Below are 26,370 nucleotides of genomic sequence, written 5' to 3' on the forward strand. Positions count from 1 at the left end.
TGTGATTAGATGGTAAAGAGTGAGCAGGGAGGAAAAAAGTACAGCAGCACATTCCTCCCCGAAAAGGGCCATTCTTCCATTGAAGTGGAATGTTAAAGTCAGGTATCTACAGAAAAAAGAAAAAATGTCCAGATGTGAAAGACTACAAGAACTACCAAGTTGTACAAAGATGGTAAAAGTAATCTCAAGTGCCCAATAATACAAGGCACATCACCGCTATATGGAAAGGATTTTAGACAGCCATCTTAACCAACAAAGCTGAGGGAAAGGGAAAATTACCTGCCCTGTTACTTTATTTCTGCACCTCTGAGTGTCCAACCTCTGCACTTGAATGACAAGTTTGTACACAACTTGTTCAAAGACTTTTGTAACACAGGGTATAATAAAAGACCTGTGATGCTCCAACAACAGTCTTCCATAGCATGATTCCATGTTTTCTGAACCAAACACCAGCCTCAAGTGAAAACTGATCTCAGGGACCAATAATTATCCAACATTCAGTATATCCTAAAGGATTCTGCTATAAACCTCTTTAAATACATTTACATACATCACATACACTAAAGAATCTAGGCACCTTTCGCAGTTGAAATGAAGCCTCCAGCAGCACATTCCAGCCTGACAGGAATGCTGCAGAGATCCTTCCAAAGAAACTCCAAGCAGCACCCAGGTAACATGAAGTCTGCCATCCTGTCAAGAACTAAACACTGCTTTGTGATGTCCTGTGTTTGAATCAGCCTGTCCTGCACAGATCTGTTGCCACATCCATGTCTTCATCTCCTGCCTTCCTAGGGCTGTCAGTCCCTCCAGCTCCATTCCTATACAGAATCCTAGTGCAGCAATACGGAAGAACAAGTCTGGTCACCATTGAAATACAGTTACATGGTGTGAAGACAAAAAAGATCAAGTTGTCCCAAAAGAATGCAGTACACAGGCTTTCCAGCATAAGTGCTATTATAGCATTTGCCATACATTTCTAAAAGTAGTTCCATAGAAAAATTGTAAAAATAACTAAGGAGCTACAGAGCTCTCCTCCTTGGGTCCTTCGCTGAAACCTTTAAGGATCTAACAAACAGGCACCACTGTGACAGGGTTTGCCAGCCAGTGGTGTTGGGATAGTCCTCAGCCAATAGGCTGAGCTGGTCCCAAACAGTACCAGCTTTTAAAGGAGATAACTGGTCATTTGTCAGGGTCACATCTCAGAATATATCCACCTGGAAGAATCTGTGATTTGTGGAGTTTCCCCCATTGAGAAAATATAACCAGGATTTTTGAAGACAGAAATTAGCAAGCAGCACTTGTACTGGCTGGAATAGCACATCCAGATGAGACAGAGCAATACTTTAGTCTAAGCAGATTGCTCTGCAAATCTTTCAGAGTCTTCAGTGAAAGATTATATATAATCTCTCCAGAGAATAAGAAACCTATAAATATATATACATGTATTAACCAAATCATTTATTTGAGCCGTGAAGAATGGTACTCAACCTAGAGCCAATCTGATTGAGAGGATAAAGGAACCAAACACATCCTTAGCAGGATGGTCCTCTGAGGACCAAAGTACAGAATTCACAAGGCAAAATTCAGTATATGTTGATCCATCTTTCAAGTGCTTAAAGCCTCATTTTACAGCAGTGAAATGAAGTTCACTCAAATTTTGAAGACCTGAGATCTGCTTCTCCCAACTTCTACTCAGCATTTTAATGAAATTACAATAAGAGATACATTTTGTAGCAGAGTTCATTCAAATGGCATGTTGGAAACCTTTTACAAGATATAAATTATCCATATATACACAGTATAAAACACAGAGCTAAAAATACAAGGAAAGTTACATTTGCACTTCTCAATAGAAAATGGTGAGCTGGTGGCAACACTGTTCAAGTGCTCAAATCATTGATAAGCCACCAACCGAGCATCAAATTTGCCAGCTGCATTAGAAGAATGTTATAAGAAATGATAACAAAAAGTCTTTTTGAAGCTCCATAACAAAAGTGAAGTTGAGAAAGGTCAGTTGGTCATACTCTGTATATACACAGTGCAACAAGGAACTGGGAAACTCAGTGCTCCAAGCCAGTACATACACAGTATCCCCAAAAGGCCAATTGAATTGCTTCTCATTACCTGCCGTTGAAGAAGGCAAAGCAGGTCAGGGATCAACATTACTTATAAATGAAGCAGCATTGTTCATTGCAGGTTTGAGATAGAGGTTTGTTTCTCAATCAAACCAGATACTGCAACTGAGAAAAGTGAGGATGAAAAATGTGGATGATACATATGAGCTCAGCAGCTTCAGACCAGAGAAGTTCAAGCAGGGACAAGAGGGTTTTCAGGGTTAGTGGACCAAGCCAGAATTCCTTCCATGTCTTTAACTTTCCTAAAATAGATGTCAGTACAAAAATGCAGACAAGGGTAATTGCTCTGTTTCTTTCCTCTCCAGAAGGAAGAATTAGTGACACAGTCCATTAAATTCTGCTTTCTTCTTTCAGATGATAAACAGGCTCCAGTGAATCCCAGTGGCACATTTACACATTCTCTGATTTACTGTGAGAGGCCTGGGAAATACGATTGACGCTGCTTTCAATGAAGACCTTCAGGCCGTTTAAGCCTTGCAAATAGAGATACTCCAAGTACCTGTTCCACTCCTTTCCCTATAAAAACAGAAAGAGCAGTCAGATGCCATCCAAAAAGTTCCACAAATATCTTCCACAGTTTGAGAACATCCACACTAGTCTGTAAATACCCACAGATATACAGGATCACACCCTGCTCCCAAATGCCCAAACTTTTCACTTATGTATTACACATTAACTTGAGCATGACAAATCATGATCTTTTAATACTGAAGATGCTTATAAATCTCAGTTCTAAAAAGAGCGAAGTCTATTGGAACAACCGTAAAGATGTCAGAAAAAAATGAACATGGATATTGAAGCCCTCCTTCCATCACTCATGACTATTCCTCCAAATCAGGTTTGAAGTACACTGTGGTACAGAAAAGGAATCCATCTGCCCCTGTACCTGCTCAGCAGAGGATCTCTGTTCAAAACTATAACAGTCACACACCCATCTCAGAAATGCAATATTAAAGTCCATTGATAATAGAAATTCTGCTTCAAGTACACTAAAAACATAACATTTTGTGCAGCCTGCAGAAAACAAACAAACAGCCTTGTCCTGATACTGCACTGACTTGTGAAAGAAATATATAAAAATCTCAGACCACTATCCCCAGATGGCTAGATATGTAGCTTCTCAGATGATGATGTCCTTATGCTTGGCCCTGCTAAAAGATTGAACCAAAGTCTACAGTTGGAATTATCCCCTTTCAAAACTCCTATAGAACATTTATGTGATTGGTTAATATTATCACACCTCATCCTCTTCTACATAGCAGCTGAAAATAGCCTGTTTTCACTTCACTAAAATGAGAAATCTTACCTTAATTAAACTGAAGTCAACAGTGGTGTCATCTGGAAAAGCCTTAAGGAGAGGGAATAAAAACAGTATCAAGTCAGATAAAAAGTATATCCAGAGTTTCTGGGCTTCTCTGCTTAGTCCCCTCCTAAATCAAGAATTGTAAGTGTGCAAAGAAATCCAGAGATTTTTAATCATGCTTTAGAACAGGTATCTAGCATCATACTGTGTCTCCAAGCAGCAAGGTGAAGACCCTCTCGTCCTGTGCTGCAGCATTATTGAATAGCAACAGAATATTTATATGTATCTTTAACCATTGTCTCTCTCTACAGTGTAAAAAGCTACCCCTTCAAAACATTAGATGACTGCCAACAATGAGAAAGAGCAAGAGGAGAGAACTTACTGATATTTAGATTTCTTGTGTTCTGAGGGCATTGCAGAACAGAGCAGTGCCCTCTGCTGCTCAGCACTGAAGTGTTTAGAAAAGATGCCACTGCAGCTAAGTATTTTTTCCTGTCTTAAAATATCTGTGATAGCTGCTAAGCAAAATCTCTTTCTTGGTTCAGTTCTCCACCAGAAGCTTGGTTTGTTTTGTTTGCTTGTAGGGTTTTTGTTTGATTTGTTTTGTTTTAAACTAATCCTGCCACAACAGTAAAAAGACCAAAGAAAATAAGTGGTATATAACAAAAATAGCTTCCTCTGGCAAAGACTTGGGTTTACTCAACAGTAAGACATATAGCTTCAGGACACCAACTACATAAACAACAGCAAATACGTGAAGTGTTCCTAACCAGCATTCTTTGCTTCAACTTTAACCGCAGGTTTCCCTTGCTTCATTCCAAGAGCCACACTGACACGCCGTCAGTGTGCCAGTATCCCTCGCAACAAAACGGCATCTTTGCCTACACCTTGGATACCTACAAAACACAATTTCTCAGAGCAGCATGCACCTCTTGGAACAATAACTCTGGCAGGCTGCTCCCTCCACTATTCAGTAGCTGCATTGAATCCAACAGCACCTGGAATTCAAGACAACTACTAGTGGAATATGTATCAGATGATAAAGACAGCACCATATTTTCTGTGCTTGAAGTAGCTACTTATTTCTTTTTAAGAAGCCATTCTCAAAAGCTACTGCTGGAAGTTCTACTGTGTACACACTGTATTTCTAGACTTTTTGGAGTTTTAATGTTTAGGTCACACTCCACATGTTGTGGGGCTGGATGCACTATTGGGAAGCTTCTGCTGAATCAGTGATTTATTTCATTATTTAGCTATTTTAGTTCTATCCTCAAAACAATCATAAGCACAAATTCACATCTGAAACTGTTACACTCATGCTTTCATACCAAGCAAACAAAGACTATTCAAATTGTGCCACTGATCTGACACAAACACAGAATGCCATACCAGCTGTGGAAAGCTCACTTGACTCTACCAGTCAGCCAATACATCGAGAAACACTTCTCAGAAGAAACCATCAAGACAGAACATCTGGTGCTGTCAAAGGTCCAAAAGCTGGTGTACATCGTTACCTGCTGCAGGTAGAAGAAAGCATAGGTCATCAAGGCTGGGTGGCAGACAATGTTAAAGCTGGTTTTGAAATCCGGCACTGTGGTTTTCCGCAGCAGTTCATCATCCATAGAAATACCTTGAGGGTGAATATCCTTCTGGAATGCATTGGATGTCCACAGACAACCCACCATTGCTGTTAGGTACTTGTTGTACTCCTGGTATGTCTGGTTACTGAACTTGAACTGCAGTATTTTCTGAGGGACAAGAAAAAACAAAAATCAATAAATAGCATCAAAGCAGGCATGTGCTCCCTCCAGTCCTTAAAAGAATGCCAACAGAACCCCTCCACTCCATTCAACCCCGCTCCTTGCTAAGGGCTGTTCTGGCATATGGCAAATTTGCCCACAATACCTTTTTACTCAGCTCATTTTCTTTGGCAGTCACCAAGTTGGTTCGATACCTTAAAAAAAAAAAAAAAAAAAGAAATTTAGGAACCCATAATTTTTGCTACTACCAGCATTGAAAAAAACTTGTGGGATATATTCAGAAAGCTTATTCCTCCACAAGAAAAAAAAAAAAAACAACCAAACTTTATTGGTAAAAACGAGACATGAAAAAGAATTGAAAGAGACTTTATCACTTGGCATAGACCCACCCTTTACAAGCACAGTAGGGAGATAATCATTTAAGAGATGATTATTATTGGGTAAGACATGACTGATTTGCCTGGGACAGTCACCTTCATAAAGGCAATACACATCAATTGACATAGAGCCTTAAAAATCAGCAGAAAAAGTGTATTTTCATTCACTAAGCAGGGAAACAGAACCCACTGGAAGTAATGAAACTTGACAGTTGTTCTATATAATAAATACAAGCTTCTCTTATTTCCCAGCAACCGTCCTGTTGTGTTAATTACCCTGCAGACTCCTTAGAGAAAAAGCCACATGGAGAGCCCTGCACCAGCTGTCAGCACTCGGTTACTCTCCTTTCTCAAGATGCAACCACTGGAATTAACAAGGCCAAGAACAGCGGCCACATTGGTGGGATCTGCAGAGAGCTGAACGGTGCTGTCTTTGGACCTGCAGACAGCACAAAGCAGTGCCAAATTCCCAGAGTCTGGAGGTGGTAGAAGCATTTTCTACTCAGTGCATTACAGAATTTGTAAGGAAAAGTTCAAGCTTAGTGGTCAAAGCACAGGAGTAAAAAAAGAAAAAGTATAGTTAATTACTAGTGATTCCAGCTGGGTGATTTAAGTTCCCAAAACAATATCTGAAGTCCTCCTTTCCCATATCAAAGATATGGAAATAATACCAGGAAAGCAGTCAGAATCCTGTTATTTTGGATAACAGACTGAAAAAAAGAGGATATGAACCACAGCTATAAAATCATGTATCATGAAACCTAGGCACAACTGAAAATTTCACCTTTACCTCATGTGGCAAGAAAAAACATTTTACACCAAAGTAATTTCATTTCCAAAAGACTGGAAGATAAGACAAGGAGTCCCTACAGCCCACACCATTTTTAATACCTGTACATAATGTAGCAGAGCTGATTCAAGTTGACAGAATCCATGCTGAGAAGCGCTGCGTAGAAAACTCCAGGAGGAGGCATTATCAACAAAGGCAGATCATACCTCAGATACATGTCACACACCTGCAAGAATGAAGCAAATCCAGGCAGATTATTCCTGCCACTAACAAACCCCAAAGTGTCTAAGAGCAAAAGAACATGACACTGCATTCCAGCCAGCTCCACCAGCTTCACCTAGGAGTGAAGGCCAGCATGGAACAATTTTGTTCGTTTTCTTTTCAGTATGAGACATCAGTTCATATCTCAGTCTTTGCTTCAACCTTTTAGATATTCCATATGTTTTGACACAGTTACTTGCTGAGTCAAATCTACCTAGATCCATATAGAAAAGCAGCAGCCATTTTTTTCTGACGTTTTAGATAATTCTGATATATGTAGCTGGGATTGCACTAGACTTCACCTGAATTTAGACTTAAACTGAATTTAAGATTCAGTTTTAAGAGGGACATTTTAAAGTTTCTGCAGATTTAACAAGATCCTTAGCTATAATGACAGTCTCAACATAGGGAGAAATAACTAAAAGCAATATTGCTGGAACTTACGCTACTGTCCTCTACAGCTTAGCCACAGTTATATATTCCCAGTGGTATGGTCTTTGGGAAGGTATACATGAATCTCAGAAGAGTAGTGGTCTAAAAATATGCATATCTAGTTACCACAGCTCAGATCATAAACAATTTGACAATTGTTTAAGGACTCCTTTGCCTAATCTCATAACAGGCTCTTCACTGAAGATTGTTTGCCAGACCTTTACCTTTCCTCTGGCTCTCAGTACAGCTATACCATGTAAGGCATAGGCAGATATTTGCATGTAACTGAATTACTGGTATTTTCAGAAGTCTAGACTCTACACTTACTATCTCAACTGCATGATTTTAGAAAACTCTAGAGTTCTGAATATATAAACTTTGAGAAAAAAATTCAAGTCCTAGTTGTCTGCTAGAGCACCAATAATCATAAAGGGTGCATGATTCTCTGTATATTCCCATAAAACTACTATTTACTTACTTTAAACACACCATCTCATGAAAATGTTGTTGCCTATTAGTTTTGTGCATTTTTTATGGACATTTTAATTACAAGCAGATTTCAGAACTATCATTGTTTTCTCAACTCTTTAGAATTTTATCAAAATTGTAGGAGCAAAACCAGCATGGCTGGAGTTCACATGACAGTAAGTACATCTACAGCACTTAAGCTTATTTGATGCCATTTAGTTTGTCTACAGGGCAAACTGAGGAAAAAAAAAACTTTAAGGGAACATTTAAGGATATGTTTTTTGTAATTTAACTGAACATTGTTCTTATCTATACATTTGCATTAAAAAAGCATGTTACACTATATTGTTACTTCCCCTTCCACAGATCACCTCTGACTTACGAGCAACCACTTTCTAGCAGCATATTTAGCTCTGCTTATGGATGCAATAGCAGCAGCCATCACCTGTAGATCTACCAAGTATTTAGAACACTCTTGCATTTAATCAAAGTTCTGTAAACTATAATAAGGAACGTGTTTCCAGGCTCTACCTTAAAAAATGCAGACTGGCTTAGAGTACTGCAACATTGAAAGGCAAAATAAATGGGATACATACAGTCTCATAGAAATCCAGGATAAAGTGCAGCAAGAGAGTATGACTGCTTTCCAAACGCAATGCAACAGTAGAGATCCGTCCAACAAAGTTGATCAGTTCAGCAACCATGTTCACTAGTCCAGAAAGAGTGGTATTCCTGCAGCAACAACACGGCACAACATTAGTATATACACCTCTTTGCAAATGGCAAAAGGGAAGAGTGGTAAAAAAGAAACTGAAGTTTATCCTTCTGTCCCACTAAGCATTCAGCAACATGCACTTGTTCTTCAACATACCCAGTAACATATTGTTACCAACATGATTACGAACATGACCCAGCTGTCAGTGTTATAAGGGTTTTGACTTTAGGACACTTCAATTTTCAGTGTCAACAGAAATACTTTTTAAAGAAAGAGGAAGAACAGGATTGACGAGGTAGCTTACAATATAGCAGAAACATTACAGTATTATTAACCTTCTAGTTTGTCTTCATGCTGGGTAATAGGGCTAGAATATATGTCCGTATACACTAGGGAACAATGCACAGAACACTGTATTGCATTTTAGACAAACTTACGAAGAATGGCCTTCAGAATCAGACTCTGAATCCAGATGAGTCACCTGACAATTCAACCAGTTCTGCAACAGCTCTTTCAGGCTCTCAATAACACTGCACTGCAAGAGGCAAAACAAAAACAAGTTAATGACAATTTACATAAGTGAATAATTGTGAACAAAAAATGGTATGAGAATTGATGTATACAAGGAAAGGTATCAAGAGTTCCTCAGGACCACAAAGAACAGTGAGACAATTGCATATCCCCTTGAACTGAATGTGTTACATAGTATTTGAAACTCAAATTCTCCAGGAAAAACAGTTAAAATTGCAAAAAAACCCAAACCAATTACTGTCTTGTGCACTGTCAGCTCATTTTATTTCCAGTGCCCCAGTTTAATTCCAGTAAAAAAAGAAGTAGTCTTACAAGCACTCAAATTTCCAAAGAAGCTATGTCTTGGGTATATACTTCACTCTCATTTGAACCCAGACTTCCCCAAATGAAATCCCCTATACAATCACTCAGACTGCTACACCTGACTCAAGTGCAGACAGCAATATCAAACAGGTATTGTACTCACTAAAGTTACCTTAAAGTAAACAGACGATGTGAAAAAGAGCTGTGCCAGGGGACCATAGAGATGTGACTTTATTTCTGAAACAAGTGAGAAAGCAGTATGACAGCTGTGCAAAAATTCTGGCTCCCAAGATCAGACACTATCCAGCCTCACTCAAAGGATCTGCAACACATACCGGAGGAGCTGCGGAGGGGAATCCAACTCACAAACCTGAGGATTTGTGATCGGCAGCAGAAGCCATCCCAGAGAGGAAGGCTCTTATACAGAAACTCTTCACAAGAAGAAAATCCCTCCTGCAAAGCAGAAGGAAAACCTTTAAAAACTCACATGCCTGCACCCTGCTATGCTCATTTCACCATGGAGAAAGAGGCATACACCTCCCTCCTGCCACACAATTCACCAGGACATTCAAATTATCCTTCTCAATATTAGCCTCAAATTCTCTCCTGCAGAAAACAAGGCCATCTCCAGAATATTGACTCACTATATGAATGTGTGTTTTTATTACTTGAGTCACTGTCACTTCTCAGAGGTACTACAGGAAACAGGTAAGTCACAAAAGTACTTTAAAGGGAAGACTTGGTGAAACCCTCAGCTTCCACAAAACAGGCACTTACCTGCAAGAAGCACTCTGTCTCGTAGAGAGTTTCCAGGAAATTCTTAAATTCTTCTTCATATTGGCTGTTATCAGCCACACACCAGGTGCATTCTAAACAGGGGAGAATACTGTATTTGAATACAATCACAGCAAGAATAAACACAATTGGAAAGAAATTTCAGTTCTCCTCCAGTAGTTATTTTAACACTATGTGATTATCACTACAAATCTGAATAGCAGAGTACTGTTATTGAAAGGTGAAAAACCTCAGACATCCTTTACCTCCCCCTACCATGCCAGGTAACACTAAATTCCTACCTTGCTGAAGAGTCTGGTTCATCCAATAGTAGAGCCTTAGATCAACTGATTCATCTCTGAAGCAATTCATGTAATGAAGCAATAAAGGGTTTGTTAGCACTGAACCCATCTGGGAAGGAAACTGAAAGAGAAATCAAGAAAAAGTTATTCATTATTTACATCAGCAAATTGCCAGAAAATCTATCAGAGTTGTCCAAGCCTTTTACTGGCAAAAAGATCATCTCCAGGACTCATTTGTCACCCCCAGGTAGGACTAGATGCTCTGTCAAAACTAGGTAGGCCCACACACTATCCACATATCAACAAGGCACAGGGGAATGTCCTTTGTCCTCTCAAAACATTCAGTGAGCTTACCAAGACGTTCCTGAAACTCACCTCTAGACAGTGGATATTTTGTACGAGCTGAGAAAAAGTCTGCAGCTGCTCCACTGGAAAAGACTCATTTGTACTGTACAAATCAACACATTCCTTTTCCCTGTCCTCTTCTAAATTATTTTTGTTTGTACTGCTTGCAGGTATACTTATCTGGGTATTCCATTTCTGTAGAAAAGAAACACAAACGAACAGCAATGACTGTGTTCCCAGTGCAATCAAATGCACTTGTGATAAGTGTTCCCTCAAAGACCCTGTTTTGCAAAAAAAAAAAAAAACACCAAACATGTCCAGGTGTTCATTACAACAGGAATGTTGCATTTCTATACAGCTATCCCCCCTTTCTCATTGCCAGAATAAAGTCTGACTTCCATTATTTGCCAATATTCATCATGAAAACAGCTGCCTGATGCCCTTTCAGGTCTCTCTTAGGCCCATAACCTACCCTTTTTTGTGACTGAGGCTGAGCTGTGCCTAAAAACAGTGATCGGGACACTTGAGTGTTTCCCTGGTTTCTTTGCCTTACTGTGTTGATTGCTGCTTTCCATGGGCCCTCTGGGTCCCTGAAGTAAGCCTGAAAAAAAAAAAAACCAAACACACAAATTGGACATCTATCAAAGAAGTCAAACTAAAACAAAGCAATGGAAAGATCCTTTTCTATTCTGATAAATGTCACCACTGTGATGTATATACACTCAACTCTGCTTGGCAGACCAAGAATCTGGGTTTTTACACACAGAACTCATTAAAAGGTAATGAACCTGAGGAGTAACTACAGTGCAACAGTTATGCTTTTATTTGCTTCCAAAATGCTCCCTTTTCCAAAGAGATCTCCAACACTTCTGATTTCTTATCCTCATTCAGATTTATCTTCAGTTCACAGATTAAATCTCAAGTATACATTAAAATAAAACATGACCAAGGTAGGCTTATGCAAGTTATTTGAAAAGCTTCCCGAACTCAGCACCAGCAATATCTGCCAAACAGAACAAATTCAATGAGTAATTGAATTCTCAAGGTAGATACTACAGCTAAAAAAAAAAAAAAAAAAAAGGAAAAAATGAGCCCAACATCTTTTCAGTTGCAGTCAGTCTTTAAATTCCAATCAAGTGCCAAACCAGTACAAAAGTATTCAGATTGGTTTGGGCCTAGGTAACGAAGCTTTTATCATACAAGACAAGACAGCATGTTCATAAAAACAATTGAAGATGTATTTGGGTTTTAGTTGCTAGCTATTTACTTCACTTCTGTGCATGCCAAAAAATGTAAACTCTCCAAGAGATGACTGTGCAGCATAGTGAAAAGTACAAATCTATAGAGCAAGGTAAGGACACAACCAGATTGAAATAAAGCCATTTTTCTTTTATAGAAACACAACTTTCCCACATAGAAATTAAATGTCTTCAAAACAAACTCAACACCACACACACCTGAGTCTACCCCACTGAAGTATAAAAAGAAAATTTGTTGCAGAATATAGGTCTGCCCTGCTATTTTCTGTTATGCATTCAGCTTCTGCTGCATATATTGCCACTTGGTCAAAGGGCTAAGCATACTCATAGGGCTCTCCAAATGTGGAGTAATATTTTTGCTGTTGCCTCGAGTCTGACAAATCAGCTTACCGCATTTTTCCCCATTATTTTTTCCTCTTTCCCATGACAGACTTTCTAAATTACTTACTGACTTCCATTGTTATTTGTTCTTGAGAAAGTCAGCAATTTAGACAATGCTTTGTACAAATAAGACAGTTTGTTTCTTGAAGAACTTAACAATACGTCAAACAAGTCAAAACCAGTAAGAACACCAAGAAGAGGATTAAAGTAATCCTCATAAGGATAAAGGTAGATGCCACTCCATTCAAAATCATCTCATTGTGCGGAACAGGACACAAAACGCAGAGCAAGGAATCCTCATCTAAACCTGATTTTACTCAGTGAAAAGAAGAAATAGAATTAATCTTTACCACTAGATCATGCTATAGCTTAAATGGAAAGCTCAGTACAAATACTGTCATAAGTACTGGCTCCAAAGAGATCAAATCCATTTCTTACCTTCATTTTCCTGGGAAGGGTTATGGTCACCAGCTCAGGACAAAAGAGTTTGTAAACTGATAGCAGAGCCTGCAGATAAGACTGTGTTCCCTGTCAAATAGCAGAACAAGAGGAAAAACATGGGGATTATATTTTTAATATAGAAACTGAATACAGTATTCTAGAAGCTAAAATACTCCACTGCTTATTTAAAGCTTTCCAAGCCTACCTATGAGTAAGTAAACATAGATGAACAACAGAAAATGAAAGGAAGAGCAGAAACTGAATGAAATACCATAGGAAGGGGACTGAAGAAGGAACCTTCCGCAGTTATAACTAATAAAAAGGAATTAACTATCAAAACTATGGAAATAGTCTTCTGCTGTCCAGTTGCTCCAAAGACATTATAGATAGTTTTTTCTCACCAAAAAAGAGTAGATCAGTACAATTTTATATTTCTCAATAATTTTTGATACTACTTGAAAAAGGAAGACAAATGGAAAATTAATGGTTACAGATAAATGAAGCAGCCCCTTGCTTCAGAGATTTTACCACATGTATCCATTAAATATATAGCTCTATGCGTGTCATTGCACATGCTCACAAAACACAAATGAAAATTAGGGATGGGCATAGAAGACAGACAAACCCTGATGCTACAACCTACAATTCCAAGTCTAACCCTGTCCTGAGACACTAGCCATTCTTCTCCATTAGAGACATTAATCTTACAAACTACAAGATTTGAAATAAACTCACCATTTTTGCTTGGAGGTCAAGCAGCCTCCTAACCCGAAACGGTTTTACTGGAAATGCAATCAAGAACATAAAGGATTTAAAAACCACTGTATCAGATATTTACGCAAAAAATGTAATGTGACTTTTGTTATAGAAAACTCATGGCAAAGCAAGCAAGACCAACCAGGCTTATTTCTAGGTTAAGAGGTTTCCAATTCAGAAAGCGTTACACAAGTCAGGCTGAACTATCACTCATGCCTCCTTGGCATAAAACAATTGGTTTGTCACAGAATAAAAACCAAAATGGTATCCTGTCTCTTACAATTGCATAGACTCACCATTTTCTTTCCTGGTCAACAGGTAGAGCAGATGGCAGACAAAGGGGCACTGCAAAGAAAGGCAGCAATGAACTGTCCTGCTGGTACAGATGAAAATCAGGATACCCTAAAAGCAACATCTAGGCTTCACAAGCCAATATGGTTCCATTCAGCTGGCTGCCTTAAGTCACCACTGCATCCCTACCAGAGCAGAGCAGACCTTACTTCTCTTAGCAAGTAGCATGTTTTTTTACATATCACATAGGTCAATTTTGTTTAGAAACATTATCTGCACTATGAGCAGTCCCTATAGTAATTCAAGTTATTCACTAAGCCTGGATCTTGTTTCTTGGAACATGGTATTTCATGAGTCAGCAGTGAATGCACAATTACATTTTCAAAAAGAAAGGCACCTTTGAATCAAAATAATTTATTACATTAGAGCTTCTAACTACAGTTGAGGCTGCAAGGAAATCAGTTTCACATCAACTCTGGTGCACTTTCCAATTGGTCCATCATGCCTGAAAATGCTATGAAACAGTAAGAACTTATAATCTTTTCTTAAAACCAAATTTAAGTAAAATTGACTTAAAACCATTAAAAACTTTGCAAGAAATATAACTCAGAACTTCAGAAAATTTTAAAGTAAACCACAAAATATCCTAAATTGAAAGAATATTAACAATTTCATATTTGTCTAACATGACTGCTGAGATCACCTTAATATGAACTGAATCAAACATCTCAGCATTCTAGCACCTGAATTCTACAGTTGTTGTATAGCAGAAATCTCCTGATTGCTTGTTCTCATTTAAACTACATTTCAAATCAATTAAGTAGAACAGCACTTAGAGTTTCTTACCATTAAATAAACATTGCTCTAAAAGGTTTACTTTTTGCCCAAGGTATGCAAGTCACTTTTTCCCCAGGAGCAGCTGACTTCAGCTGCTGATGTTTGACATCAAAAGGCAATCCCAGAGACTGCAGCATCATTGTTACTCTTGGGAATTTAGACAGAATATCCTACTGCTCTATCATGAAGAATAGTAGTTCCTTGAAACATGCTTAGCAAACCAGACCACAGCACTGAAACTAAAATGATCCTACAGTACTTCACAGTTTCTGAATCTAAATTATGCAAAATGCAAATACAAAAAAAAAGCAAAAATGAAGAAAAATAAATTTCAGCCATTAGAAAATGCTACCTAACCAACAGCTGCACCAGACTAATTCTAGCATTAATGTGCATGCTACTAACGAACATTCAGGTTTATTTTGTCAATTCCATGTATTCTTCAGTTCTCCTTACCATCTTCTCATCTTGGAGGAAGGAAAAGAAGAAACCATAGAGGGCATTAAGTTGTTCCTTTTGATCAATGAAGTCAAACACTGTGATCAGCCATTTTAAAAAAAGCAGCTGAAAATAGGAAAAATAATCATATTACATTAAGTGATGGGCAAAAGCTAAGACCAGTCGCTAGCCAATTTAAGAGAATTATTAAGGACACCAGATAGCTACAGATGAACAGTACAGGGGTAATTCAGCTGTGAAAGAAAGCCTGCTAGGAGCACCAACTGCCATATCAGAATGGAAAAAGCAACTCAGCTCTGAATATGTGCTAAACCTCACATGTGATCTGAGGGCCCCTTATGACAAGACAGACCTTGAGGTGCCAGAGAGAGTTCAGAGAAAGGCAGCAAAGCTGGTGAGGGGCCTGGAGCACAGTCTGATGAGAAGCAGCTGAGGGACCTGGGGCTGTTTAGCCTGGAGAAAAGGAGACTGAGGAGAAACCTTATCACTGCCTAGAACTACCTGAAAGGAGGTTGTAGTGAGGTGGGGGTTGGTCTCTTTTCCCAAGTAACAAGCAATAGGACAAGAGGAAATGGCCTCAAGTTGCACCAGGGGAGGTTCAGGTTGGATGTGAGGAAAAATTTCTTCACTAAAAGGATTACCAATCAGTGGAACAGGCTGCCCAGGGAAGTAGTTGAGTCACCATCCAGAGAGGAGTTTAAAAGAGATGTAGACATCGTGCTCTGGGACATGGTCCTAGAACCAGTATCAGGCTGCAGGCAGGAGAACAGGCAGGGTCCTCCTCAGACACCAGTCATGGACCAAGAGAGTCCAAGACCCTCATGATCTCCCAGCTTTAAACTGGGCATGACAAGGAATACCTTGCTGAGCAATTTGGATCACCAGTTCTGTCTGCATCTCCCTGCAAGTACAACCCTTTTACAACCCCTCACTTATTGGACAGAAGAAGTCTGTCAGTGACCTTGGCTGTTACAGCAACAAAATGTAAAGCTGGGCCTTTTCTGCATTCCATTCCTACTGTTATCTCAGCAAAACTGTAAACAGCAGGTGTTGTCAACTCTGGAGCAAACATTGTTTGAAAAACATGCAGCCAACTTCAGAAAAGTGCAGTTACTTAGAAGAACTCAGCTAAAAGAAAAATTCACTAAAAGAGACTCGATCCTGTTTTAACCAAAACCAGAGCACTACTGTAAACATGTACTAAGTTACCTGGACATTGCCTGAGCATTTACCAACACAGAGCCAAGATACAGATGAAACCACAGAATCTTCTGGTATTACTGAGGCTGGAACCAGACTCTTCAGTATACGAGTATTCACGGTATCAGCTGAAACCCAAACAATTTAAAATAAGATAGTGCTCATGTACCAGGTTCTTTGAAATGGTTTTGCAGCTTATGTCAAAATTCCCTCTAGACAAGATTATTCAGAGCTTCATTGCTTAAATTAACAGTGCACAAGAATCTAGTAGGGACTCACATATGCCTCAAAAAATCATGAGAATTTTTTTTTCCAGCTTAAAGAGAAAAAATGGAAAATCAAGGATTTTAATACCAAAACAGCCTTTAGACCCTTGGCAAGACAATCAAAAGTCACACAAATTTCTGGTAATATTAAACAACCAGTTCCTTCAGCAAAAGAGTATATGACTGTCAGCCAAATATCAGCTTAGCAGATCACTGTTCTGACGATAACTAATTTTAAATCAAGAAAAATACTAAACTATTTGCATAATGCAGAAAGAATCCCATGTGCACCTCTTGGATTAGAGCGAGGGTTTTTTTAGAGTTTTTTTTTCATTAAATATTTCATTATTTAGAAGTATAAATGGTAGCCACTCTAAGAAAGTAGCATGAAAGTAGCACTAACACTGCTGAATTGACTGTTAGGATGATATTTTAACTTTAGAAAGTTTTGCTAATATGTCAGTTTGTTCAATTATTTTGATCTTGGGGAAAAGAAACCTACACAAACAGTTACAACAAGGAAAAGACAATGGTTGCTAAGGACACACTTTAAGCCCTCCAGAGACCTGCAATTACAAAGGCAATAAGTTTTTCAAAAAGTAATTGTAAGAAACCATAATATTTTTCTGGGTATGACTCCCCTGTAGCAAGAACTGAGATTATTTTTAGCATGAACTCAGAAATTACACTGAAGAATGGCAGAAATATTAACTTTACGATAAAATACTTAACAAAACAGTTATCATAAATACATTATCTCAAGCAGGTTTGATTAGAGGGAAAACAGACATTCACAGAAGACACACAAGTAAGTATATAAACATTTTACCAAATTTGCCACTGAGTGCCACGTTTAGCAATACATTAAAACCTTCAGGGGGTAACCCTCTTTGCAGGGCAACGCTTTCCACAGTAGTCAAGTGTTCCTGAAGAATACTATTTTTCAGTGAAACACGGTCTTGAACTAGGGAGAAAAAATATGACAAACACAAGGATGAAACAATTTCTGAACTCAAAATGAACTATTTTAAAGTTCTCTGAACTGTCTCAACATATATTCCTTTTTGTTTGGTTCTTTAAGTAGTAATATAAAGGGGAAAACCTTTTCAGACATTAAAGAAATATTACAAAGCTCAGGCATTAAAGAGGGAAAACAGAAGGTTTTTAAATTATTGTTATTAAGAATTTTGTTATTATCTTTTCAATCCTATATAGCTAACCTTAAAACTGTTCTTACCTTCTTCAAAGTAGCGGAAAGCCTGCTTAAGAGAGTCTTCCTCATTGTCATTTTTCTGATCATTAGGAGACTGATGATCCTGGACACTTTTTTCAGGTTCAGTTCTCCCTTTTTTTCGCCATGCAGACAGATCAGTTTGATTTGCATCACGAAGTTGCAGAGGCCGCTTTGGGGTCTTGGAACTCTGACTTTGCTGCATCTTTTCAGACTCCCAGCAGAGATAGGAAAATTTAACTCATTTGTCATGTGAGTTCCAATCCTTCACTATGAAGAGGCAAGAAAATAGGTCAGCCTCCAACACCTGAAGAACATCAGAGATGGTTTCCACAAGTAAAGAAAAATTTATTATCCTAACAGATTTTAGAGGGATCCCACATAACAGAGTAATTTCAGAGGAAATCATTTGGAGCCACCTGGACCCAAAAACATCAAGCAGTATAGTCAGAAGATGCACAGACAACAGTGTTTAGAAACTCATCCTTTCTTCCGGTAAAAAATGAAAGAAAAAATTCCCAAGTAAAAATTATCAAACTCTTTTCAATTTAAAAGTTATCTGATAAAATTTTATATAGTATTTTGCTCCAAAAAATTAACATAAGCCAAAAGTTAGCAAAACACAATCAACAATTTTCTTCTGAGTTTATTTTATGCATTATCAGTTTCAGTACTTGTACTGTGTATGCCAATGTAATCAGTCAGCAGGTCATGATTTCCTGAAAGGTAACACACAGATTTTTGAAGGATCATAACAACATTTATCTTCCCATTAAAAAAAAAATCTGCAACCTCTCTAGCTAGTACCAAAAAAAAAAAGTAATTTCGGTAAACTTCCAAATGAAGCGCAAGAGCTACCAACACTGAAAAAGTGCCAGGCTCTGGGTGAAACACAACCATGAAAAGTGATGTTTTCTCCTCAATATGCTGGAGAGATCAAACTTTTACCCACAAAACATGAAACTTTGTGACAACTTTCTAGATTTGGTAGCATATGTGTGCACATCCCTGGATCACTGCAACCTATCTTTTGTTCCTCCTCTTTCCTAATGCACTAAACCAGAATGAATTTCAATTCATACCCTCTCTTCAGCTCCCATTTCCTTAAGACATTAGAATCATCTTTATTCTCCTACATCTTTGTTTGTCACTAACCTCTGTGCAGCATACCAAGAACAAGTCTCTGGCTCGCCCTGTCAAGACCTCTGAAGCACACACTGATGTTCACACACAGGGCATTCACAAGTGAAATCTACTGACTGCAGGTGAAATGCTCCTCCTCAGCATTAAAGGGCAACACAAGCACATCAGAACTCCCACATAGATGTGTTGCATGTCCATGACTAAGAATAACTGAGATGCTTCAAAACAGTGAAAATTCCTAATAGTGATTATAGATTGACATGAGTTGCACTGACATGTAAGATTTGCAGAAAACCCCAGAAGACTCTGGAATCTTTCTTGTTACAGCACAAATCACCTGAGAATACTGGTTCAGAAAGTAGCTGGAGCTGACAGGCCTCAGTCACCACACTCTGGAGCACAAGAAGCTTTCTCACAGATTCTTAGGTACTTGCCTTACCTGTATTTTTTTTTCTTTGTCTTGCAGGAGTTCTACCAGAAAGGTAGAGACCTTAAAGCAGAACTAACAGACAGGCTGGAAAGCCAGCTCTGACAGCGAGCCCACCGCTGTCCAGCTCTTCAGCGCCAGACGCTTCCACACGGGTATTCGGCACAGACATACCTTTCCCTCCTCCCCACCCAACACACACAAACACACACTCTTCTCCCTTCAGTTCCCCACAGCGGCCCCGCCGGACGCTTCCGCGGAGCTCTGTGGAGGTGAGCGGCCCTGAAGAGACGGGGAGAGGCGAGGCCTTCCCGGCCCAACCCCACCGCCACGCCGACTCCGGGACCCCAAGAGCGGCAGCAAGGACCACTCTTCCCACGGAGAAGCCTCCCCGGGGGTGTCCCTAGCCGCGAGTCCCGCCGCAGTTACCTCCTTACACAGGGCACAGCTCCAACCGCCACGCAGTTCAAACCTCTGCGCCTGCGCACTTAAGGGCGGGCGGGGCTGAGGCGGCCAATGGGCGCATTCCTCGGCCGCCAGCAATTTCTCCTCTCGCGCATGCGCAGAGCCAGTACTGAGGGCAGGGACGGCGGTACTTCCGCCCTGTCCTGGGCGATCCTGAGCATGCGCGGTCAGCCCGGCGGCGGCGCCTGCGCAGTGGTAACGGCGTCTCTGCGGAGATGGGGCCGGGCTGAGGGGGCGCTAGAAGGTGCCTGCTATGGCAGGGACTGGGTGAGGCTGAGGGGAATGCAGTTATGGGCTTGGAGATAAAGACACAAAAGTGCAGGGTGCGGGGGAAGATACGAAGAGTAAATTAGCATAGTGCTTTTACAAAAGGACTAAATCGGTTCTTGGCGCCTTATAACCTCTAGCAAGCAAAGAGGACTGGTAGCTTCCAAAAATAGTTCGCTAATACTGGGTGGCAAAGATGGAGGTCAACCCAATATAGATAAATACAGAATTCTTGTTACTGGGCTTCGAGAAGAGTCTTGTCTTCCTCTGTAATAAAGACCATGTAGCCACCACTGCGGATCGGTAATTTACATTGTTCCAAATGAGAAAAGGGGACATTTCTCAGAATTCACAGCGCAAAGCTTTGGCAGGATAAGCTTTGCTATGCGGAACATTTTACATTCATTATTAAGGCATTGATACACGAGTGGGTAAAGAATGTTACAAAGGACAGACACTAGCTTCCAAAAGTTTACTGAGTCAGGCGCGCACAGGAGGCCCAAAGGTTGCAGCAATTCAGCTGTGAGTACCTTGTGTAGGAATACCTGTCATGGTGTGAGTTTGAGTTGGCGATATTTTAATTTGGTTTTTAATTGAAAAGTGATTAATAGCTCCAGTCAGGGTACAGTAGATGAGGTGTCTTTCAGGAAGTACAGTAAATCCTGTATACATTTGGGATGACCTGGAGGTAGTCCGTGAAGATGAGAGATCGTCTAACAAAGGTGGCCAGTCGGTAATTTCCTTTGTTCAGGGTGCACATCTGATAAGGGATAATTATTCACTCTTTGGGGCTGTAGGAGGAGGATTTTTCAGCATATATATATTCGAGACTACATCTGTTTCAGCAGCGAGCTCAACATAAGAAAACTGGATATACTGCATGTGAACATCATCAAATTTATAGAAATGTAATACTGATATTTTACTGGAGTTTTAATATCTTTTCTTGCTGCCATGTTGTACAGAAGTGGAAATTTATATGAGACTGTTTCACAAAAATGTTCAAACATCTCTTTTAAATTCCTGTGGTTATTAATTTATAGCTCAGTAGTGTTCAGATGGCTCCCATCCTGCATCACCTTGTCTTTGAAATTCCCCTGATGTGAGTCTACCCATTTTAGGTGCAGTGTGTGAGTGCAGGAAAAATATTTTCAGATGCATCTCTCAAAAAAAAGAAATTTATTTCCATCAAGACATTTTTCTCCAAATTTCAAAAACTTTATTGTCATGAATAATTAAGAAAATGAGGAAAAACTGAAAACAGACATCAAGAAAAACAAACTCAGAGGTAACACATGCTGCTTGTGACACTCTGTCAGATTTCAGGTACAAAACACAGGGATTCAGGCTCTGGTGACAGGACTTCCCCCCACTCACCAAAGCTGCATGTGGGATGAACTGCACACACTCAGACCCTCATCTATCAGCAATAACCAACAATTCTATAAAGTTGCAGTAGTTGTGGAAAAAGGGATTTTTCTTCTTGCATGGAAATAGGGAACATGATGCTGTTTGCCAACAACAGACATATTTCGGAGTTCTTTGGGCAGTTCTGCTCCCCATCCCCTCACTGGGGATCCTTACTTTCTGCCAAGAGGGGTAAAGAGATGCCATTGCATCGCGTGATGCAGGCAAAAAGTACTGTTATCAGGCCCTTCTCCCAGTTTTAGAGCCTCTGCGAAGTGTGGAACTCCAGGAAGATGCACGTATCGCATCCCCTGTTTTCCCTGGATAACCAGTCCAAAGAAAGGACTGGGCACAGAGGTAGCAAAGGCTGAGGGAACCCTCTCATACACAACAAACAGTACTTTTTTGCTTGGTAGGGTCCTTTTCCCCCTAGACTATGGAGAAGGAAATGTGGATGGGGCCACACAAGCCAGCACAGCAACATTGGGTTATGTTCTGCCAGCCGCTGTTGCTGAGGCCGCCGCACAGCAGAAGTGCATCCAGGCCGGATGTCGCTGCCGTGAGGCTCGGGGCTGGTGCTCGGGGACTGATCTCCCTGCTGTCCTGGTTGGCACCACTGCCTGCCCAGGGCTCTGCCCGTGCTCTCTGGCTGGTTCAGCAACTCCTGCTGGGGCCAGGCTGCTAACTGCCTCCGAGCTGTCCTGCTGAAAGCTAGCTTGTGTTTTTCTACATAACAGGGCAGCAGCAAAAGCAAGACTACAGTGTAGACATACCACGTCTCTCAGACCCCAAGTGCAACTTTATTTAGACAGACAAAAAAATATAAATAAGTAAATTAAAAAAAAACACAAACGAATTTTCTGGGTGATTTTGGAGAGAGCTGCCTCGAGGGTCCGTATTTTTCACACGCACTCAACTAGGAGACCTTCATTTTGCCTTTTTCAGGAGCTGCTTCATCGATGAGTGGCTGCTCATCTCCATTCACAGACAGGATCCTCTTTTCTGGTGGCTGCTCCTCAGGCTGGCGAGCAATCAGCAGACGGCAGGTAAGCAAGATCCCAAAGACTAGGGCATGGGCGTAACGCTTGAGGGGATCCCCCACAAGCTGGTGGAAAAAGAGCACAGCCAGCACAAGGAGGAGGAGGAGAAAGTTGGCCACGTCTTTGGGGCGACCAGGCACCAGTGTCATGACAATGCCGCACGCCACTTCCAGGGCACCGATGCTCTTGCGGAGAAGGATGGAGCTGACTCCCATCTTCTTCAGCATGGGGAGGGCCCGCACGTAGCTTTTGTATGCTCGTTTCTGAAATCAAGTGGCAAGAGCGTGGAACACCATAAGGTGGGAAAGTAAAGGCAAAGGTGACTTCCATTGAAATAGATCGATGTGCAATATGACCATTTCAGTCATCACAGACCCCTCTGGCACAATATTCAGTCTGTACCCCTAAAGCTCCTGTTGGAGGGGTATTGATACCATCAGCCTGCAATTCCCTCTTTATAAGCTGTTGTGTCCTCGCTGGAAAAGTTCTGCAACCTAGCACCCATCTTTGGAGCTAGGAGCAGGCTGCGTGTACCTTCTCCAACAACTGAAGTTATTAGAATTACAATGCAGAACCGTGTTGTTAGATGAAAGTACCTCTCTCTAAGAGTAACTCGTACTTTATAATTAAATAATACACCTAGTCCCTGCAAAGCCAAGGCACAGCAAGTAAAAACAGAAGTCTCTTCCTACCTCAAAGCAACTTAAAATATCCCAGTGTTATGGGCAGTATGACATTCGCATGGGACTATCCATCAAAGCTGAGATTTACCAATCCTGTCCTGTGCTAACATACCTTTATGATCCTTTCTTTCCTCAGATTAAAGCAAGCTGACATTTGACATCCTTTGCTCCCTGGTTTATGTGGGATTAAGAAGCAGTATAAATTGCAAGACTCGGCCTCCTTACACAGCTGCCTCATTGTTTCAGGGAAGAAACAACCTCTGTCCTTACACATATTCAAGTTCTTGCATTTGAACATTGGGTGCTCACGGGATCATTGGTTTTTTGTTTTGTTTTCTTTTTCAATCAAGCATTTCCTTTATATTTTAATATAGTTATTGGAGATACTGAGACTGTATCCACTTACACTTGAGTATATGATCCCTGCAGATATTCTTGCCATTGTGTTCTCCACTTTCTAATCAGGGAGAGGGAAATGGAAGCCAAATCTCAGGTACAGAGTTGTTCAGCTCTCACAGACACTGATCACATTGTAGATTTCCTTCCATGTGATTTTGAAAACCTACACTACAGACACACAGAACTTCCCCACTTCTTTGTAAATATTGCTGCTTCCTTCTGAGAGGAGCTAACACTTCACATGCAGTTAAAAATACACAGCACTGTCACCTTTGCTGCTAAATAATTGAAGATGTCATGACACACTCTAAATGTATGCATTGTAAGGATGCATTTTAAACTTTCAGTCAATAAAACCTCTCCTCAGAGCAGAGTATTTTTAAGCAGTTGTGAAAAATACAGCTTTATAAAGAAATGTACAATCAGCATGTCCTAGAGTACTCCGCTATTTTAATAGACAAACTAGTGTGTCTGGTTTTTGTTGAATGAAAAACTGCAAGTTCGGTGCTGTGGGTACATGACAGAGGTTCTGTATTTGATCAAGGCAAGAAGCCATGCTTATTGATTGGCAAGATCAGGTTTTCACTGTCTCCATTACATGACAGACTACCCTGGTATGCAGCACAGCAAAAGCATAAAGCCTAATGAGCCATGAACATGGTACAATATGCACTATTAAGAATGATGGTGCTGTGTAATATCCAAGTACCTTCGCTTTCTCTTTGTGAAAACAAAGATCATTCCTACCTGTAGGCCTGACACTTGGTAAAGCAGAAAGGGAGAGAGAAGCAAAATATTTTACAGAACAAGGATTTTGCAATGCTTCTAAAGTCTCAGTGCTTTTTTCTGTCCCTTATGTAGCAGAAGCTTAAAAGCTTTGTTTTCTGGGCATTTTGACTCAGTCTCTAGCTCCTGAGTTACTGATTTTTCTTTGTGAGATCCCTGTGATGGGCTGCAGATGAGGCACTGTGATTCAGATGTTATTTGAGAGCTAAGGAAAAGCAGCTGGGCAGTTGGAGCAAAGGGAGAGAATAGAATGTGCTGGAAACTTCCAGCACTATTTTTTTTAGGGGCATAAAAATTATACCAATGCTTTTCAGCCACTGCAATAAATATGGTGGGGGTTGGCGGAGACGGCAGGAGAATAAACAAACATAGACAAGGAAGCAAAACATGGCAGCAAGTCCCCTGCCTGCAGCTCCCAGCCGGTAAAGCTCTGCAGCAGGGCTGGCCCTGGCCAGGGCGAAGCACTGACTGGCTCAGCAGCTGGGAAACGCAAAGCGACTTCTTGTTCCTCTCCTTGCCCCTCTCCCATTAGGCAAGAGAAGGAAAGGCTTGTTTCCCACGCTAAAGAGAATAATAAGACGACTATTAATAATGTTTTCTTCTGCTAGCTAAGAATCATAGAGTGTTTCGCGGTCATTAATTAATCCCTGCACAAGTCTGGTGAGGTAGGGACAGCCAGTGACATTATCCTTGCTTTGAAGCAGAGAATTCTAAGGGTGATCATCTGGCTGCCAAAACAGGCACCTGCTTTTCCTACCCCCAGTCCAGAGGGTAGTTATTCTCCCAGGGACCAGCTGTACCTGCCTGCTACATGGCTGGCACTTCTTCAGACTTGGCTTTTCAGAGTCCCTTGTGTCCCCATCTTTTTTGCAGACATCGCCATGCTGTGCTACCCCATCATCCTCCTCCCCTCTCCCCATCCTTATGCACAGGAGGTTTCTCCGGGGATAAGGCTCAGACGGAGCCAGGATATCCTCGGCACTGCGTATCATTTGTTTCTTTCTGCATCAAATAAGGAGGCAGACAAGCTTCTTCCCTCTCGCTCCCATCGCTCAGGGCTCCAGAGCAGTCACCCTCCGTGCGTCCCCCCACAAACACGGATTCTACCGCAAGGTTGAGAGGAGAGACCCCGAATGCACCTCCCTCCGTGCTGCCGCTGCCATACTCACCATCTCGTTGTAGGCATCTCTGCTGAGCCGAGGGGTCAGTTTGATAGTCCCCATAAAGACAAAGAAAAGCCCCAGGGCCACCGAGAGGGCGACGATGGTGATAGTCCTGGGAGATGCCATGGAGCCGCCCGGAACCGGGCCTGAGAGCCGGTCCTAGCGAGGCTTTGTGGCTCCGGCTGCCAGGCTGGTTGGGAGGTAGTCAGTCACCATTGAAGGAGAGGGATAAAGCTGCAGAGGCTGCGGGGTGACAGCGGGAGAGGGATGCGGCCGCCTCCGCTCAGCCACCGCCGGGTCCTAGTGCCCGGCAGCTCCGGCACCTGCCGAGGCCCCGGCGCTCCCGCCGCTCCGCCCGTGCTGTCACCCTCCTCTTCCCCGCACGGGCCGTAAATCACCCACAAAAAGATTAAACTGAGCCGGTTCTAGGGGTGCGGAGTGGCAGCCAGACGCATAGAATTGCTCACTAGTGGGAAAACAAGACACTGAGATGCTGGAGTGAGTTCAAAGGGCAACGAAGCTGGTGAAGGGTCTGGAGCACGAGTCTGATGAGGAGCTGCTGAGGGGCCTGGGCAGGAGGGTTCAGCTTGGAGAACAGGAGGCTGAGAGGAGACCTTATCACTCAATACAGCTACCTGAAATGGAGGTTTTAGCGAGGTGGGGGTCGGTGTCTTTTCCCAGGTAATAAGTGATAGGATGAGAGGAAATGGCCTCAGGTTGCACCAGGGAAGGTTCATATTGGATATTAGGGAAAATTTCTTCATGGAAAGGGTTGTTGGGCATTGGAACAGGCTGCCCAGGGAAGTGGTGGAGCCACTGTCCCTAAAGATGTTCAAAAGGCATTTAGGCCAGGTTCTTAGGGACATGGTTCAGTGCTAGAGTTAGGTTATGGTTGGACTTAATGGTTTTAAAGGGTCTCTTCCAACAAAAAATGATTCTATGATTCTATATTAGTAGAGGGCATGGGAGTAAC

The 26,370-nt window shown here is 41.1% G+C and overlaps 2 protein-coding genes across 4 annotated transcripts; both read right to left on the reverse strand.

Moving 5' to 3' along the window:
* Positions 1 to 1,437: 1,437 nt before the first annotated feature.
* Positions 1,438 to 19,685, reverse strand: CENPI (centromere protein I). 3 transcript variants are annotated; one of them, XM_065846852.2, is made up of 21 exons: positions 19,625 to 19,685; positions 17,624 to 17,887; positions 17,216 to 17,350; positions 16,130 to 16,248; positions 14,918 to 15,025; positions 13,630 to 13,678; positions 13,313 to 13,359; positions 12,575 to 12,664; positions 10,969 to 11,097; positions 10,527 to 10,691; positions 10,152 to 10,272; positions 9,853 to 9,944; positions 9,411 to 9,528; positions 9,248 to 9,312; positions 8,679 to 8,776; positions 8,123 to 8,258; positions 6,467 to 6,591; positions 5,344 to 5,392; positions 4,953 to 5,186; positions 3,442 to 3,483; positions 1,438 to 2,651 (listed from the first exon to the last, which is right to left on the reverse strand). In XM_065846852.2, exons 2-21 carry the CDS (start codon positions 17,820 to 17,822, stop codon positions 2,526 to 2,528), a joined length of 2,247 nt encoding a protein of 748 aa, XP_065702924.1. In that variant the 5' UTR covers positions 17,823 to 17,887; positions 19,625 to 19,685; the 3' UTR covers positions 1,438 to 2,525. The 3 variants fall into 3 exon arrangements, with proteins under 3 accessions (XP_065702924.1, XP_065702923.1, XP_071669607.1); XM_065846851.2 differs by having other exon boundaries at positions 19,617 to 19,683; XM_071813506.1 differs by lacking the exon at positions 19,625 to 19,685 and adding an exon at positions 19,200 to 19,606.
* Positions 19,686 to 21,079: 1,394 nt separating this feature from the next.
* Positions 21,080 to 25,744, reverse strand: TMEM35A (transmembrane protein 35A). Its single transcript, XM_065846074.2, has 2 exons — positions 25,404 to 25,744; positions 21,080 to 22,629 (listed from the first exon to the last, which is right to left on the reverse strand). The coding sequence occupies exons 1-2, from the start codon at positions 25,521 to 25,523 to the stop codon at positions 22,243 to 22,245; spliced, it is 507 nt and encodes a 168-aa protein (XP_065702146.1). The 5' UTR covers positions 25,524 to 25,744; the 3' UTR covers positions 21,080 to 22,242.
* Positions 25,745 to 26,370: the final 626 nt, after the last annotated feature.

The sequence above is a fragment of the Patagioenas fasciata genome, chromosome 11 (genome assembly GCF_037038585.1).
Source record: "Patagioenas fasciata isolate bPatFas1 chromosome 11, bPatFas1.hap1, whole genome shotgun sequence".
Classification (NCBI taxonomy): Eukaryota; Metazoa; Chordata; class Aves; order Columbiformes; family Columbidae; genus Patagioenas; species Patagioenas fasciata.